This window comes from Chlamydotis macqueenii, chromosome 17 (genome assembly GCF_036417535.1).
Source record: "Chlamydotis macqueenii isolate bChlMac1 chromosome 17, bChlMac1.mat, whole genome shotgun sequence".
In the NCBI taxonomy this organism is placed as follows: domain Eukaryota; kingdom Metazoa; phylum Chordata; class Aves; order Otidiformes; family Otididae; genus Chlamydotis; species Chlamydotis macqueenii.
Window position 1 is genome coordinate 10,890,622 of NC_141572.1, and position 19,647 is coordinate 10,910,268.

General features: G+C 37.9%; 1 protein-coding gene across 1 annotated transcript; it reads right to left on the reverse strand.

The window, feature by feature from the left end:
- Positions 1-637: 637 nt before the first annotated feature.
- On the reverse strand, positions 638-18,110 carry UPB1 (beta-ureidopropionase 1). The gene is made up of 10 exons (XM_086761202.1): positions 17,961-18,110; positions 17,039-17,210; positions 15,417-15,504; positions 14,609-14,703; positions 13,886-14,047; positions 9,661-9,830; positions 6,158-6,239; positions 5,044-5,086; positions 3,745-3,899; positions 638-886 (listed from the first exon to the last, which is right to left on the reverse strand). Exons 1-10 carry the CDS (start codon positions 18,059-18,061, stop codon positions 803-805), a joined length of 1,152 nt encoding a protein of 383 aa, XP_086617328.1. The 5' UTR covers positions 18,062-18,110; the 3' UTR covers positions 638-802.
- Between the last annotated feature and the right edge of the window lie 1,537 nt (positions 18,111-19,647).

Genomic DNA, 19,647 nt, shown 5'->3' on the forward strand with positions numbered 1-19,647 from the left:
TAGTTTTCGTTACCCATCCTGATCCCTAATAGCATCTCCATGGCTTTCTGTTCACAATGAAAAGTATGCAACTGCACCAGTCATGCCTATGATTTAGTGTTTCTATTTTTGCCTCACAACACAGCACTGAGCTTCTGGAGATGTTAAAAACATCTGGCTGCAGCACTACTTCTGCACCGTGAAGGAGCCCATCAAAGACATTGGTCCAACTATGGTTGTAATATGTAGTGTAAAGAGAAACAGAAAGATGGTCTTGCTTTACAGTACCTACAGATCTTCAAACAACTAGGACATGTCTGGGACATTACTTGGAGCTAACAGAACTGCGTCAAATAGTTCTTGATTTAAAAACACAGATTAGACCAATTTACTCCTCCTTTCTCCCTAAATTATGCATTTGGGTAGAGGGCAAAAACTGGAAAGCAGAACTAAACAGATACACAATACAAGACATTAAAAGGCTTGTGTAAAAATTTTTATGTCTTCTGAACTCATAATCTCCATCAAACTATATATCTCAGTACACAGTACTGAATAAATTTCCCCATCATTTTTTATCAATGTATTCCTGCATATATTTCTAGTAAGGAACACAAGTTTGGTCTCATTGGTGTAAATGACAAAAAAACCCAAGAAGCCATTTTTAAATTATTTTAATTAACACAGTTTTGAATCCTATTATTTAAAAGTTGGTTACAGGAATTAAACTGACAACATTAAAATAACAACTTCTGATCCACAGTAAAGCTGTAGTACCTTTTAATTTGTTATGTAACTTGTGATTGTAATGAGATTCTCTTTCTTACTCTTTTATTATATTGGGTATAAAATAAGACTGGACTGCTTCAGTAAGCTTCTCTGCATACATTTCGTATCTACCAGTCATCTGGAAAAGAAAAAACAAAGCTTTAGTTCTTTTATTAAGCTATGAAAGTACTTCAGTAGAAAATATTTATATCCACTTTTTTTTTTTAAATGACAACGTACTATTTAATTGCCCCCAACAATAAAATAATAATTCACTCAATATGCAAGACCTCCAGTGCCTTAGCACAAACTATTATACTTCTATAAAAGACCTTACATCATGTTGCCTAAAGCTATACTTCTACCCATAAAAAGAGTTGAAGCACATTTCCATTTACAATGTAAAACTTCAAAAATTGACACTTTCCTGCTTTGGAGCTCTCCTTTACTGACAGTCATGTCTGCTGACTAATTACTAAAGGCTATTGTGGTTATCCTGAATAGCTCGAAGTTGAATGTGAAAGGTGCACTTGCTTTCTTACACATCAAAAATATTCTCTTTTAAGTCAGCTATGTCAATGAAGGCAAAGGAGTGTATCTGTCATTATGTCGTCATATTATATCCTTGACAACTGAACCATGCTGCCAGCCATAAGTTTGCATACGTGCCACTGATGGTATTTGGGTTGCTTTTACTTTATCCATTAATAATACAAAATACTACCATTGCTTTGGGTGATACAGTAAGCTAGGGGGCTGAAATATAGCACTTTATGTAACGCACTGTCCTCTGCTGAAGTGCACAGCCTACAACACTGGCTCCGAGCAGGCAAACTACTTCTTTCTTGCCAGAGTGTAAAGAGGACAATTCGTCTAACACTTCTGCTGCTGTAAGTTTAGCAAAGACATTCTACTTAACGTCCCTTTCAGGCATCACTGAATGCAAATTGCAGATACCAGAGCAGGTTAAATAGGTTCCTACTTGCTATCAAGGGTTTTCTGCAGTGGATAAATGATGACTTCATACTTCCCCATTCCCCTCATATCAAGAGCTGCCTCTGTCTTGGCCCCAAATGAGAGGAAAAGGAAATAGATAACCCTGTCATAAAAACAAAAGCCACAGCTGTGCCTTAGGTGCCAAAAGACCAACAATAGCAACCTACATCATCAACATAAAACTAAGGTGCTGAAAGCACAAGACTTCAAGATAACAAAAAATAAGAATTGTATACAAAACAGCTAAAGGTCAGTGTTTTGCTTTTACTTTTGTTTGTTATTCCTAATCAATACAATTGCTTTTGTTCAGACACCCCTACTAAGCTGATATGAGCAATGCTCCATGTGCTTCCTGACACACTGAATTTCTACTCTGCAATAAGGGCCTCAGATTTCAGTCCCAAAGCAAAACTAAATGCCTGCCTGACTTAAAAAAAAAAACAACAAAACCCAAAATAAATCTCTCAGCACAATTTAATTCCACTATGTCAATAACCATATATCTACCACATGCATCTGTAAAAATTACAAATGCAATTATGTCCAGAAGACAACCTGAAATTACTTTTTGTCTTTATTCCCTACATATGAATGGACAGCATTAGCAAAGAAATTTAGCTCTAAGAAATTACTACATTGCAATTAAAAAGTTTATTCAACATTTCAAATCCACATTAAATTTGTATTTTTATATCAAATTGAAATCAAAACACATTCTACATTGCACTATATTGTAATGCACAAGGTAGTTTCAAATAAACCAGTTCTATAAAATAAATGTCTGCTTGCAGTAACATTATATGCAAAAATTGATACTCCTTGCAAGTGATTACTTATTTTAAATACTAAATTATCACTAAGAACCTACATATATTGTGATGGAGCTCTGGTCTACTTTGTTAGCATTCAAATCATGCTGATCTTAAGACTGGATAGGAAAAATTTTAGTCTCTAGCAGTACTGAGGACTAGAAGGGAATACCTGTCTCCACAGAAGTAAGCAAAATGTTTTCTTCATCAACAAAGCCTATTTAAGAAGTTGCCCTCTCTTCTCTCTTTTTGCTTGCCTTCTTTGTTGTTCCAACAGAATATTTGTGGGGCCTGCTGTAAACTTGATCATATTCAAAGAAGAAACTAGAGCATATTTTGTTTGTTTGTTTTTTTAAAAAAATCTGGTCACCCCACTAAACCAGTGTACAACACAGAACCCTGTATAGCTTGTACTGGCACAACTGAAGGGTTAGTAAACTGCAGTGCTGAGGTGGCAATTTCTTAAACCAGCACTGCTACTGGACAAATTAAATTGAATTATACCCTCAGGAAAGATGATCCAAATTAGCTTTATCTATCTCAGAATACAAAAAAGTAGTAACACGTAAGTTTGTTAAAGCCACATGGGAGGCTTGCAGCCATCTTAATCTGATTTAGATAAATTCATAAGTGTGTTAGGATGCTTCACAGATGAACATACACAGTTCTTTCTCTGTGGCTTCAACGTGTCCACAAATCCAGTGAGTCAATACTACAAGAAGTTTGCATTCAGAAAGTTCTCAGAGGTTAAAAGATTCTTGTGGTTTTGGGTTTTCAATAAATTTCACCAAAACTGACAAGTAAGGCCTATAAGAATATAAAGAACTACCACATTAGGTCAGATCAAAGGCTCATCTCAGCTCAGTGGCAAATGCATACCTTGGGTAAGGAACCCGCACACACTCCCTCTGAGCTCCTGGCAATCCACACTTCAGGACCAAAGGCTAAATTTTTCATTTAAAAGCTATTGGCCTAGTTGCCCTGAATTTGGTTACTCCTTTTCGGAATCCATTTTTGCCTTTGGCCTCCAGAACATCCTGTTAAATTAGTTCAATGATTTAAGCTCTGGACCGTTAAAAAAAAAAAAAAAAAAAAAAAAAAAGGCTGCCTTTTAACTATTGTAAGATTATATGATCATTGTGAAAGCTTGTTTGTTCTATACGTAAGTTTATTTGTTTATAAGCAGGCTTACCTTAAAATTCCATTTGTCACTGACTTGCCTGCAAAGATTTAGATCCATTTCTACGATCAGAAGTCCATCCTGAGTACGAGAGAGTCCTGGAGTCCTGCTGCCATCTGGTGCAGCTACGTAACTTGAGCCATAAAAATGGCCCAAGTCATGGTGTGCTTTAAGAAATATTTAAAAAGCATGTAACGCCATCTACAAATAAGTATACAATTTAATATGCAGTGTCCCATAAAACCTGGCTCAATTTATTGTGGTTGCTCAGTCGCTGTGCTTTAAGCAAGGTATCATCCTGAAGAGTCACAGCATGATCCTAAGGTAACTGCAGTTTTGACCAGTAGTTACCGTCATGCACAGTACCGCTCTCACATATATCGAATTAACAGGAAAAAAATCACTGCATTGCCTTTTAAAAATGCATTATTATGCTTTCCCATTATTAAGTCCCTGAATTAAAGAGTTTGCTTTCATTGTTTTTTATTTAGAATTTAAATAAATTCTAATTGTCAAATCATACATTTCCAAAATAGCTGACAGAGATGCACTCATTTAATTTTCAATACAAGGTCTGAAGTGAAAATACTGGGATTTGAGGCATGGGGGGAAAAAAAAAAAAAAATCTTACTTCTTATTGCACAACTCTGGGTTGCACCAAAAATCAGCCACATCTGCTGTACTACTAAGCAATGGATACCACTGACATTTTTGATGCAGCTGCTACAAACACTTAAATCCAAAACTAGCTAAAAAAAGGCTCAGACCCACTCCAGATGAAGCCAGAAGCAGTCATAGTCGTCACAGGATAAAACATAGTGTTTCAACACACAAGTGAACATACAAGCAAATCTCATGCTCTTTGAGAACGCTTTTCTTTGAGCACTCTCTTCTTTAACTTCCAGCAAAGCTGTGTAACGGGGCAAAATGGCTTGGCTGGGGATTCAGACTAGGATTATTACTGTTAATAATCTTGAAACTACAAATAAAATGTCATGCCTGCACTCACAACACAGGTTAATTTGTGGGATTTCTGTCTTCCAGTCCTACAATACTGCTTTGACTCCAAAACTCTTGGTCTTCTGAAAGTATATAAAAACCTTAGGTATGAACTTCTGGTGACCACATATGGTGGCACCATCACCTTTACTAGCAGGTGTTTCTTCTCTCCAGCTTCCAAAAAAGCGGTCAGTAAAGCAGTCACTAGCTACCACAGCTGTCATGGGACAGGCACTTGCAGGAGAGTTATCGCTTCTTCAGACTTCTAGGTAACAATTTTTAGCAACCACTGAATGTGATTTCTGAACATACCTTTTCCACCATCTCCAGAAGTAAAGGCATTTTTGTAGTATTCCTGTGAAATAAAAAGAATCTGTAGGTGGCAGTATAATTCAATTTAATTCAAGAAATCCTTTCTAGTCTACCATATATAAGTATGGAAGTTTATATAAATCGATCAAGATTTTTTTCCAGCATACTATCAGCACTGTCTACAGTGAGTTATCAGAGGGGCCTAGTTTCTATGATGGATAGGCTAGAAAACAAGATCTTTTTGTATCACTGCGTGCTGCCCATACACTCTGGGGAACATGCCTCATACCAGTTTCACAAGCCTAAAGAAGAGGCAAAAGAGGAGACATGTAACCAAACATCTTTGCAGATCACAAAAGAAGACAAATGTGTTCACAAAATGGCAAGAATGGACTAATCTGAGGGCAAGAACAAGCTATTGTGTGCAATATTATTTTCATTATAGAGGTGCTGAAAGCACCAGACTTCAAGATAACAAAAAATAAGAATTGTATACAAAACAGCTAAAGGTCAGTGTTTTGCTTTTACTTTTGTTTGTTATTCCTAATCAATACAATTGCTTTGTTCAGACACCCCTACTAAGCTGATACGAGCAATGCTCCATGTGCTTCCTGACACACTGAATTTCTACTCTGCAATAAGGGCCTCAGATTTCAGTCCCAAAGCAAAACTAAATGCCTGCCTGACTTAAAAAAAAAAAACAAAAAAAAACCCCAAAACAAATCTACTACCCAAAGAAAGAGGTAGTATCTCTACAACAGCAACCAGCTGTGTACCACTGACTTGAGGATGTATTTCATTTTCAGTCATTTTGGCTAAAAGAATACTGAGTTCACCACAGAAACTAGGAAAAGTAGCAAAAGGGCAGGTGCCTATTACAAATAGAACAATTCAAGAACAGGAAGAAGTTGCAACCCAAAAAGTAGACTGTCAGCAACAAGGCAGCTCTCAATCTCTATCACTGTCCATCTTTAAATCATATTATAAACACTACTACGGTAGTTATGCAGTTGAAGAATACATGCATTCTAGTGCTATTCAGTTCACTACCTTGAATTAACTCATGCTACAATACTTAATTTACAAAATGAAATAACAAAGTGAAGATACATACCGTTCCTACCCTGTTGATGGCACATGTAAAGCAGTGATTAGCTATGGCAGCATTTCTTGCTTCAATTGGCCACAGTGACTCACTGCAATACACAATAGAGCAGGCAGGTATTCACTACTTGTCTACTTCAGAGCTAAATTTAGATTATGACTGTCTCACACTGCACATTTTCTGTCAAAAAAGCCAAAGTTAGCTACTAAGACTGATCTTGCTCTTGCAATCAACATCTTCCAGAGATAAAGCCAAGCACTGTAATTATTTTCTGCTCAAATATAGGTATAAATAATGCCATCTGATAACCTGGTAAATACGGCTTTGTCACGGAGAAAAAAAAAAAAAGAAAAAAAATTAAGACACCTCAAGATTTTCAAAGCAATTTATGTGTAAAATGGTTTACTCTCCAAATTACACAAAGGTTTTACTCATGTGCTTTCATATTCCATTAACTTTCAATATACCAAACATCATTCTGCAGCAAAGCTGTAAGAGATTCACCCAAGTTGCCTCCTTTTTTCTGAAAATGGTCCAGGAGAGACTTTTGCAACAGTGATTGAAAAAAAAAAAAAAAAATTATGGGAATAAAAAAAGAAAACAAAAATCCATATCCACCAAAATTTCCTACTTCTGTTATTTCAACCAGTTTTCACAGCACTCTACAGTAAGTCACCTTCCCATGGTGGGTTGATGAAAATGAAAGCATGCTTAACAAAAGCATCCCAATAACTTCCCAGTAATTATCTATTAAACCAGTCACGAAATCTACACAAAACCAAGAGCTGATAAATGAGGAATAAAAAATTCCTTCTTGTTTACAAACCTCCACCTCTTCTCCAAAGGAGATTTCAATTCTGACTGACGTTTGAAACTGAAATAGACTTCTTTTCATTAAATGGTTTGATACACAGGGACCAGACTAGTTAATAGAAGGTCTGGAAGTACTCAGAGCTCCAAAACAAAGGTGATACAAATTTGCACACTCCTGTGACAGTGTGTACCTACCAGATTCTGAGTACCAAGACAAGGTTGCAAGCATCTGACTCATTAATCTCCCAGTCAGACTCAAGAATCTTAAGAGACAGTCGCTGAGCGACTGACTGAAAGGACTTGGTTTACTGCCTCTTCTCTCAATTGCTTTGAGTCTGGCAGTCAGCTCTTCTAAGAAAAACAGATTTTATTGAAAAGCTCCAGCAAATTACAATTTCACAGAAGAAGAGAGAGAGGAAAAAAAAGGCTATAGCCAAGAAGCAACCCCAGAGACGTTTTTACATGGGTCTCAAGAGTCCTCTTCCTGCAATAAAAATCATATGCTTAAAAAACAATCAAGTGAAAGCCAATCATTAGGATAGCACCGAGTACCAATGAAGTGCTGTATGACTACAAACAGGGTAATTTCTGCTTGCTTTCCTGTTAATGGGCTACAAGTGGACAAACATGACAAATATTATTCCAGTAGTGACATAAATGCCCCAAAAGCATTGTATATTCATTCAACTCTTTTGAAAATATATTTTCCAACATTACCTCAACCTAAATTATCTTTTATACAAAAAATCATTAAAGGCAGTTTGAATGACAGCATACTGCATCTAACGTACAGTTCTACTCTCCAGGTTTGTAAATACATGCTTCTCTGCATCAGAGTTGGCTGTGGGAATTATAGTTTTATGCCTCAACTCTGTTTTTCACCATTTCTACCCTATTATGGATGTTCATCATCCTCAGAATTTTCTAGCTGGTCAGCAAAAAAAAATTGGATTAATATTCTTGGACCTTGCTACAGGAAAAGAAAAACTACAAATCTACATAAAGCGAGGGGATTTGGGGAATCCTGAAGAAGGAGAAAATGCTGAAAAAAAAAAAAAATTACACTTACACTTCTAGCTCTTCTATCATCTTGTATACCCGGTTAGCAAGTCTATATCGCCTAAACTTTTCATGTTAAGGTTCACAAATCTGACACTGGAAAAATCTCTTCCTCTATGTTTAGAGACATAAAACTGAAACTATTTTGCAATTAGTCCACACATACAAGCCCAGCTGAAGGGAGAGAGAAGAGAAACAAGAAAGAATTTTTAGTATTGTAGGAGATCAATATGTCATCTTTTTTTTTGTTTGCTACTGGATATTATACTTGTATTACAATATCATCAGTAACAGAGAAATATGCTGTTAGCTTCCTAAAACTTATCTTTGGGAGTGGAAACTCAAAGACAGTTCAGCTAGCCCAAAATATGGGTTTTTAACTCACAGAGGAAAAGTTTTTGTTCCAAAGAACTCTGCAAAGCCAGACTTCCACCCCCACTCCCTGCCCCATAACAAAGCTAACCACTTATGGTGAAAAGGCTTAAAAATATTAATAATTACAATTAAGCATAAACTATCATCATTGCCTCAATCATATATATGTAAACGTCATGCATTACTAGCTTACTTTTCAGAGCCTACTGTCACCAAGGGAGAAAAAGAAAAAAGAAAAAAATAAAAAGCACAGGTGTTAAACTGATATGTAGACACATTCTGGAATCCCACACCTCAATTTAGAAAGAGTCTAATTTGGAATTTGAAACAAAAAGTAAAATAGAACGAGAATGAAGGGAAGGCATGGTGATTTTGTGAAGAGTGGTATAAAGAACAATTTAAACCATTCCTAAAAGGTTTCTACCTAAAGAAAGTCCCCCCTGGCCCCAAAGAAATGCAGTTATTTTGCATCACATTATAGTACCCCAAGCAATACACAGCCTGTGTTGGAGGAGGCTTTGGAAGCATGGCACATTCAAAGTTTATTATATTGAAATGTGACTGATGCTGATAATGTAGGGGAAAGAATATTCAAGATCTAATCCACAAATTAATCATTATGGACTAGCTAAGAAGTGACTTTTCTTAGCTCACTGAGCTGGTTTTCTTTTTTCTTTTAGGAAATCGAGTCAGCAGGGTGCAATTAATGTCAATCTGCAGAAGATTAATCTCAAGGGAAACAGTTTACATCGGTTTAGTCTTGTTCAAGAGGCCTGATAATCACAAAATTGCCAACAGTTAAAGAAAAAAAAATGTTTCAGAGAAAAGGGTTTCTCAGCTTGGCTCTGAAAATTGCAATTTGATACCATACTCATTGGCTCCTAGGTGAACAATGCAAGCTGGCAAGCTAAGTCTGAATGTAAATTACTACTGCCTATCATAAACCAAAGACATTTCATAGACAATCTAAATAAACTCTCATTAGTTTTCAGAATACCCACTGGATGCTGGTTAATTCTGTCTCAGAGACAAAAGACCTGCAGATGCACAACTAAAGTTCTGTAAGAAAATCAGTGACTATGAGCAGATCAGTAGCCCAAAACTCTAGATGGAGAAGAATGCAGATTCCTTCGTGAAGGCAAAACAAGGAGGTGATACCTCAGGTTCCAAGACCTCAGCAAGGTGCGCCTGAGGCGCCAGCAAGGGGATGAGAGGTTCAGCCAACCCAGAAAGCGTGCAACGGCCTAAATCAGTTTGTATTTTACCTGAGCGTTCCAATAGTGGCTGAAGGGTTAAAGATGATCTCTGCTCCATTCATGCTAAACATGAGCCAGTTCAGAGGGTGATGGCGCCCATAGCAGATATTCACAGCAATTGTTCCGAACTGTGTCTGAAACACTGGGTGTCCTGTATTTCCTTCCATATAGTAAGTAGACTACAAACAAAACAAACAAAAACCACAAAGGCAGACTTCTTAAAAAACTGAAATGAAATACCTCCCACATCACTTTGAGACTCACAATTTCTGACAACCAGCCTCAAGCTGTTAGACCACAGGCAAGGACAACAGCTTTCATTTAGTACATAGCTGCACTATAATGAGTATATAGCAAAAAGTGGCTCCCTTAGGCTGCTGAGCTCAAATTCAAGCCCTTTCCTGCCTCCCTTCACTCACACTGCACCCTAAGCATTGTCTGACTTTGACGCAAACACTTTTATTCATGCTAGAAGCTTCTGCAGAAGTTAATGAGATATCCACAAATCACAAAACTTCAGGCACCTCTCTTAGTACTTTCAGCATATAAGAAAATTTTCCTAAGTCATCATGATACCTTGATTCTGATTAAAGAGAAAGATGATGAGCATTGTTAAAAAACATAGAATTATTTTACATTCACCTGTTATGTAATGACATGCAGTAATTTTATGAATACTCCAAGGAAATATCAGTGTATAACTAAGACTGGTTATTTATATCTCCTATATGCCTATGGCTCTAAACAAACAGAAGGCTTGAAATAACCACCAGGAAAATCGCAGGATAAATCTAGAGTACACTCCTTAAAGAAAATGGAGCAAATTGTTGGCTTAAAAGATCCCATTTACCATATGCTGTGAACTTTTATCTTATCATATCAAACATTTCTAAACAGTTAGAAACGCACTGGTTCCTGTAAAAGGCACTAGTGAAGAGAAGGATAGGGCATTGTTAACAGCTATCAAAATAAACAAATATTCAGATATTCACAGAGATATTTTAAATGAAATGTACAGAAATGGTTCTTCCCAGATACAAAAAAAGGGTATGTGTGGAGTCACTGACAGTTGCCTGCTTAGTGCTCAGTGGTAGTAAAAAATCCAATAAAATCTCAGATATCAACAGGAAGGGTACTAAAACATAACAGAAAATATTGGTTTGCTGGTTTATAAGAATTCCGTGTGCCCATGACTTGAGTACTCTGGGCAATTCTAGTGTGTGCATCTCAGTAAGGATATACTAGAGATGGAATAAGCAAAGACAATTAAAATGGCAAAGAGATGGAGCAACTGCCCTGGTGAGGTGCAACTAAAATGGCTCTTCAATCTGCAGACAGAAGACTGAGGGTGGTATGATGAGTAAGCAAAATCACAAAGGCAGACAGATACAGAAATCCCAAAGCAACAGCAGTAGTGGGTATTCACTGAAGTTATACTCTTATACCTGTTTTCAACTAAAGTAACTTTTTTTTTTCATGCAGCAGGCAGTGCACTTCTGAAATGTGCTTCTTTGTGAAAGCAGATATTATCTCCAGGTTCAGAAGGGATTACACAAAGTCACTGATAAAAGACCCATGGATAAGAAATGCAATAGACAGAAATATGCCACCCAGCATCCCTAACACAATGACTGTGGATACTGAGGGAGCACAAAAGTTGCAGAGGCCAGATTTATTCCTAACAGTACCTTTTTGTGATGATCTCAGAGACAGAAAAGTAAGATACATAATCCACCAGCCTCACCCAATACGACACATCTCTTACCATATAAGATAGAGAGATGTGTGGCAAAGCAATTCCTTTTTCATTGAAACTCTCTGTCCATTATAACAACCACTGCCATCGGTCTTGAAGGAAGCAGAACCGTATCAGGCCTAAGGCAAGCAGTTATAGCTGGGGAACAAACCAGGGCCTCATCTAAGTGCCAGAGGACAGCACAATAGATACAGGACGATCTACCTTCTGAAACCAAGAAGGACAAGAGGTTCAGTATGCCCAATAAAAGTGACATCTCGTGTTTCTTATTTATTATCAGGTCTCATGAAATTGCACAGTCCCTTGGGCACTGATTTTATCTCCTTTCATGTCTGTAGATAGCACACCACGTGGTGGGCACTCACACAATCCTTTTTCAAAACAATTCTACTGATTGAATATACTTCCATTTTTTCTGCTATTCTCAGTTTTCTTTTATTACAATAGATGAAGAAAAACAAGAATGCTGTAGCTTCAGGGAATTCTTCAGTTCTTATTTCTTTATTCCTCACCAGAGGTCACAATCATCTCCACAGCAACAAACTGTGATGTCTCAAGAAGGATTGATTTTTGTTTATTTATATGCCCTCCCACACATGGCTGAATAGGTTACAGACCAATTTCTTTCCCCTTTCCATTTAGTTCTCACTGATTCAACAAGGACGATTTTAAGAAGCCTTCTTTTCCTATCTGCTCTACAGAGACAATCCACAAAAAAATAATCTCAAATTCAGCCCTTCCTTGGGGGTTAACTTTGTTGATAAAGAAAACAACATTAAAGTAAGAGAGACGAGCACAATCCTTCCCTATAGTCCTGGTGGTTTCTGAAGTTCCTGTATTAAAATTGCTCAGCTCAGAAGAACGGACTTAATGCTTTTCTAAGAAAACTAGCTAAAAAGACAGCGCTGTTTTGGGTAAGCACTGCTTGCTTCTATAATGACATAGATACATCAAGAAATGTCAAATCATTATAGTATACCTGCAAGATACTAATAGACTGTTTTGTGGTAATTCTGGCACTTAGGATTATAAGAACTAACTCCTTCTAGGAATTATGTAAAACTCTTAATGAAACTCTATTTACTCTTCACATGGAAAAGAAAAAATATTTTTTTTTTTTAGGTGCCTTTCATTACAGTTTCATAGCTGGAAACAATAAGTTTATTGGAATCTGTTGATGCTCTGCAAAACACTGTCTGGAAAACTGAAAGACATTATATTTCAGCACAAGCAATAGGAATTTATTTTTTGTTTGATTACACAAGGAACAAATCAAGAATGTGGAAAGTAACCAAAATTAATTTTTATTACTGCTTGTATTTTATATGGGTTTGTTAGTTACTATTTTGCTAGCTGAAAGACAGATCTGATAAAATAATATTAAATATCAAAATAATTGTTAAAGATAGAACCCAACACTGGTGACTGACAAGCCTGTGCCAGAAATCCATTGTGTAGAAACCTATTAACATTCTGCTCTGAAGAAACATAAACCAGTGTGATCAGGTCTGGGAGCCCAGGTCAAAACTTCCAGAAGTCTTTGAACGAGAAGTTTCAAGACACAAAAAAAACTTCTAAAGTTAATAAAAAAAGCAGTTTGGCTTGTGAAGCGTCAGTTTAGTGACTGGAGCATTTGGACAGGGAACAAAAGCAACTGCAGGTATATAGCACCCAGTGCTTTGAAGAAACGCCTCTGTTAACTACTCACTACAGCTGACAAGGAGAGATTTAGTTAGGTAAGATGATGTATTTTTAGACTTTGGTTAATTTTTAATCCTGATCTTTCTGCTGGTGATAATTCTATGGATGGTTAAACACATTTCAGATCTACCAGTTTTCTTCTGACATTGCCTTTTACTACAAGTTGTTTTTGAAGCTGATTCTGGAGGACAGCCTAAAAACTGCTGGGGGCTTCAGTGGAAGTAATGTGATTAGTAAACAGAAGGTGCCACAAACCAGCTATTCAGTCAGAAGCGTAATGAATTAAGGGATTCTGCTCAAAGAAATATACGCAAAAGTACTTTCATTTCAAGACAATTTCACAGAGAAATAGAGATCAGGACTATAAATATCACTCACATCTGAACCATGAAACAATTGCCTTTCACATTAAAATAAGTTCAACATGCACACGTGCAGAAACTATCTCAGCCAATCATGCATAACTAACTTAACAAAGCTGTGACTTACAGAATTTTGTTTTGAAGATCCTCGATACTTTTGTAGTTTCAATCAGGCGAAGGAAGAGTACATGACAAGGATTCAATGTTATTTTTCCTTTAAGAGTCATCACTCTCTACTCTTGATAAATTAATTTACTATAATTTCACCTGAGAAAAACTGATTTGACACTTAGGGAACCATATTTTCTAGAAATACATTACATTTCCTGCCAGTATGACTCTGATACAACACATGCTCACAGGAAAAAGGGCTGCAAAGTAAGACTAGCTTGAAAATCACAATACTGCTTCTTACCTCATTGAAATCGCCAATCCTTGGAATGTGATTTTTCCTACTTTTGCCAAGGACAGCTCCAGTATTAGAAACGATCACTGCAGCATTCCACAGAGTGCCCCCATGTATTTCATCTCGCTCCAGGATTGGAGATATCACAACCATATTGTATTTCTTTGCCAGCTATACAAATGAACACAATTCTTTTATTATACACAAGACTGCAGTAATTTTTTGTTGTTGTTGTTGTTCATAATGAAGGATTTTTAAAAGTTTTCACCTGGTACATTACTCTGACTGTTATCACGGGCTAATGCTTAACCCACATTGGCATGACCATATCACCATAGTTTCTTCATCAAAAGAGGACACATCACAGAGCTTTCCACCTGAAAAGGTGTTCTAGAAACACCTTCTATAAGGAAATTTAAAATATTTGTATGAAGAATCGTTCCTCCCTTATAAAATTCAGGTATAGTTAAATGGGCAGTTTCACATGCCTTCCATAGTAAAAGGTAGTATATAAATGCAAAGTAGTTTAAAAAATAAATACTGAGCACAGTTGTTGTTGTACATTTCTACTTCACTCACTATCATAATATTTGTGAAGCAAGGTGAAAATTTATTTTTGATTATTTCCGTTTTCTCAGTGGCACAAGACCGCTATAGAAAGAAGAAATCCATGCCAATCAGTGGCAGCTGGAGGCTGGATGTGGGGTTTTTTTTGCTTGGTTGGTTTTTTACCTCTTGACAGAATTTTGTTGTTGGCCCATCCTCTGCTGACTCTGCAAATTCAGTCCAAGGAAGCTTCTCTCTTGTACAAAAAGCAAAGGGCATGGCTGGAAAATACCAATGCAAGACAAAATTTACAAAAATGTTCAAGTCACTCAAGGAATACATGCTGTTTTCATGAATACAGATAAAAAATTAATCATTAATTAACTATTAATTAATTAATCATTCAACTGCTTTCCTTGTTTAAAGGTAAAAGCTATTTAAAAATATTTTTAGCAATGACAAGGAGTTTTAGACCCACACAGAGCAAAGCAGGAGAGAAAGAATGCACTTAGTGAAGTCTTATTGGAGGTAAAAATACAAAACACAACCCAGAGACTTTCTGTGAATAACCTGTTTTCACAACTTGGGCCTTAATTTTGCTTTTCACCTCTATTAAGCCTCAAAGACTTCATTTGAATTAAAATTAGATCTTTTTTATTTTAATATCTGTCTGGAAAAACCCCAAAGTTTTAGGAGGAAAAAAATGAGGAAAGAATCACAAAGAACGACATGAAGAATGAGCACACATACAAATATCAGTGTTGCAGCACAGACTAGTCTTCACTGTAACAGACTTCACATACATCCTCCATACAGTTCTGCTAACTAAGACCTTTTTTTTTTCCATGTAGAAAGCAAATCAGTAAAGTTAACTGTTGTCTCTTGGAACATCTCTGCTGTTTACTTACAAGACATACTTCTAGTACAGGATACCTGTTAAAACAGAGTGAACTTGATCTCTGACAAGCTAGAAGGAATCACAGAAAATACTCACTCCAAGCCTCCTGGAAACAAACTATGTTGACCCCACATATTGCAGCTACTTCCACAATCTCCTCAATTCGTCTGTGCAGTGCAGCCACCTGATTGCGAGAAGAGTCACGCTATAAAAAAAAGCTGTATGTTCTAACTCACTTGTATATTAATAGCCTGATTTTACAAGTTTTGTTCATATTAAACTTATCTTGTTCTATACTTAGTCCCATTGCTTTCAGGGGGAATAACTCAAGAATTTATAGTTCCTGAACACTAATAATACCAAGAGTTAGATATAGATTTTTAAAAGCATTTAGATGCTGAAAATAGAGAAAGCAATCCAATGGATTTCTAATTCCATAGTTACAACATTTAAACATACAGCAACTCATTGCGGACTGACTTGTAGATAGCTAAAAATCTAATTATAATTTTTGTTGCTGATTGTAAACAACCTAGAGCATGATGTTAAGTAAACATGAATTCAAAGTCAAGTACTCAGAATCTTAACATATGAGATAAGGGCAGTCCATTTCCTTGGTTACCTCCAAATCCTGCTCATATTAATATGTGGATCTTGGACACTCTCTACAAGTTATTAGCTGCAAACTATTTTCTAAATCCCTCTGTTCTAAGAGCTAAGTAGATTATTATAAAGAAAAAAAACATCAAAACATTTATTAATTAGTCAGAAAACATTGTTTCAAAGTACTTTTTTCTAGAGTGTTCTACTTAAAGACAGGCATAGGTGTAGCACTTTGCATTGATACTTTCAAGTGTCAATTAAAAAAAGACACAAGACAGGTCAAAAGTGGCCTACAAACTCAACAACTGTATACTGATTTACAGAAATAGCTAACTAGTTATTTAGAAGGTAAAATCACTAATATAACTGGTAAGTCTTTTTAACAGATGCTACAAAGAATCCAGAAACTTGATCTATAAACTGACTTATTTACTTGAATTTGTGACAGGTAATCTTTCTGAAACAAATTACTTCAGAAATATTCAGTCCTGTCACTGTACAAAGCTACTACTCTGGGAGGTTTCATAAATGTGGTATTTTCCTTCACTTTTTAAAAGCGACTCTTAGGAGGCTATTTCAATATATGTCACCTCAGTACTTTCGCATCCAAGATGTTAAGAGATGATAGTCACCTTGTAATAAGATTTTGTTTACTGCTGTACAAAGAATAATGAACACAGCTTCATTGATCTGTGTTTACTCTAATAGCTTTTCCTATAATGGAACATTTCTCAATTAAAAAAAAGAAGTGCACCTGTGGTTTCCATGGGTTGCCATCTCTTTTCATTTCAGGTAAATGATTTTCTGATCCATTTTAGAGGCAAAGGATTTTCATGCACAAAATCAGAGACTAAATATTTAGCTTGGGAAAAACTGCAAACAGTTGGGAAATTCACTAGGTAAATACAACACAAAAGATGTTTCTGAGAAACAATAAAAAAAATGTGTCACTCAAATTTCTTACAGTATGCTGTATTAAGATAGTGATGGGTCCTATATTGCCAGACAATCAGCAGACATTTAATGAAGGAGTTTGTAACATCAACAAGTGTGTTATTTCTCAATCCAGTAGAAGAGAAGTTACACACAAAAGGCCCAGATCCCAGTTTGTGTACCTGGACTGCCACGGCTGTGTCTGTGGGAAGTGGAATTTTATTTTGTATCAGTCCTACTCGAACAATACGCGGCCTTCTCAATTGCTCTGGAGCAGCTTCAAATCCATAGCCCTGTAGCTCAAAATCTCTTTCCTGAGCTGCTGATAGAGCAGCAGCTGGCAAATTAAGTTTTCTGGATTGAAAAGGAAAAAAGACATTTCAAGACAAGATGTTCTCCTTTTCTGCTCTAAATGCAATGGATCAAAAGGATCACAAATATTGTCTACCCCTGCAGAGGCACCCAACCTCGCATGCCCCCATATGCAACTATCAGACAATGGAACAGATAACAGCCAGGTCACGTGGAAATCTCACTGCTCTTCTCCATGGCAGCAAACTCCCAGTGTCCTCCTCCGTAACTGTCATCTCCAGATACTATTACCTTGCTACAGAAATCAAGGAGTGCATACGCACAAACTTTCATCTGCCACCCCCAGATTATAAACACCTTCCCTCCAATGTATTTTTCTTCATGTTAGATCCCCACTTTTTCAGCTCCCCCACCCCAAAGCCACCACCTCCCCAGCCCCCCCTCCAAAACTATCCCCCTCAAGTCTTACATTCCAGTCAGCCACCTTCTCACACAACCTCCCTACCGCCCTGCTTCCCAAACTTGGATAACCCCCAAGTACCCCAGTTATCCCACCACAGCCTAACCTCACCGCAGTACCACAAGCACCAAAGGGCCTTCCCCCTGCTCTTTCCTCTCAGCCGAGCCTTGTGTCCCGCACATCCGCTCTCAAACTGACTCCCTCCCCCTCCCTCCCGGGCAGGCCATGCGTTGCGGAGACCGAGGGGCAGGAGGGAGGCTGGACGGGACGCCCCCAGACAAACACACACCCCCCGCGGGGCAGAGGGAGGCCAGCCCGTCCCAGCAGCGCACCTCGCCTCGCCCCCGTAGAGGATGCGCTTCACCTCGGCCAGCTCCTCGGGCGGGATGTGCCGCTCCAAGCACGCCTCCAGCGACTCCAGCTCCCCCGCCATGGCGCGGCGCGGGAAGGGAACGGGCGAGGCGAGGCGCGCAGGCGGTTGGGCGCGCGCTGACCGTTAGGCACGCGCTGACCGTTGGAAGGCGCGAACTTTACCCCCGCCGGGCCCCGCCCCTTTCTCAGAGAGGTTTTGGCGGGCACGGCTCCCCCGTTAAACCCTTGATCTGGGACCAAAAGTGGGTCTCAATAAAGGGCATTTCCCTCTGCAGGTACCAAGCGGACACCCCGTTTGAAGCAGTTATGGCCACTGAACCACTGGCTGTGCCTTCTGCTTCAAAGTGCAGCTGGCATTCACCACACGATAACCAGTTTTCTCATTCAAATGAAGCTTTAAGTCCAGAGATAGCTACACATGTCTAAATATATCACACCGAGTTTAAGCACTGCTTTATGTATCTTCTGGAGGATGTAACAATGTTCAGCACTTAGCATTTGCAGTTGTTAGGTATTTTGAGTTAAATATTAAGCCTTTTAGGCTAAATTAAAAAGCAACGTCAGGGAGAGAGTGTCTAATATTTAACTTTGTACAGAAAGTGTCCAGGGGTAGCCTGGTTTCATCAGGGCATTTTGAGATAGGTGATTCTTTCGCTCTAATCCACCCTTTTTAACCCAAGAAGTTGCGGCAATGCTCCATACACCAAGCGCACCAGGGCAGCCGCGCCGCTCTGATGCTTTGGGAGGGGCAGGAACTCTTTAAACTCCTAAAGAGCAGACGAACGCCTTTAGACAGCAATTGGGAAAATCCTTTAATCTCTGGGGGAAGTTTGAAGATAAGCTAAAAGTAGGGATGATAGTATACTATAAAACAAAAATGCTGAATACAAAGGAGAAAGAAAAAAAACATCATTTGAAAGGAACTTCTAAAAAGTCTAGATAGCTAGTACTCTGTGTAAGTATTTGCCCTGTACTCTTCAGCGTAGCATCTCCCTGTTCATGACTGAGGGCCTAAAAACCTATTCTTAGGAATTATTTCTCTTTCCCAAACATATTTCTGAAAGACAATAATAAGTAGTGACTGATACTTACATGTTATTTTTCATCTGATGATCCCAATTTGCTTTAATGGCCAGTTTTAAAGGTACATGTCAGTAACATTTTGTTCCATTCATGGCTGGCAGGTCTTTAAACAGGAGATCAATGCAAAAATCAGCTGACAATACAGGAGGGAAATGAGGAGATCAAGTGAGTTCATTTCCATATCAGCATAGTCAGGATGTCAACCAACAGATGAAGCATTTCTGGAGGATTCATAGAAACAAACAGAAGGGCCTGGGTTTCTCTGGGAACTGTTCAAGTTCTTTTCTGCCTGGACTGCAAATTAAAGGGAAAAACAGCAGGTCTATTTTGTATCCAGCTCCTGAAGAAGGTCACGTAACTGAACTTTTCTCTTCAAGTTTCTATTCTTAGTGTGAACTTTCACTGACTTCTCTATTGGTGCCTTGTTTGTTTGTAATTTAGTAAATTGTACTACATGTAGGAAATGGACTTCATGGCAATAAAACTGAAGCCCCTGAAAAGGATACTCACGAACAGTCAAGACCTGAAAAAACAGTACATTTCCTGTGCCACCGCATCAACCAT

Coding starts and splice junctions, on each gene's coding strand:
- UPB1 (XM_086761202.1), bottom strand. CDS start 18,061: ATGGCGGGGGAGCTGGAGTCGCTGGAGGCGTGCTTGGAGCGGCACATC. Junction 3,900..5,043: donor TTCTGGAGATGGTGGAAAAG/GTATGTTCAGAA, acceptor TATTTCTTAAAG/CACACCATGACTTGGGCCAT. Junction 887..3,744: donor GTGACAAATGGAATTTTAAG/GTAAGCCTGCTT, acceptor TTTCTTTTCCAG/ATGACTGGTAGATACGAAAT.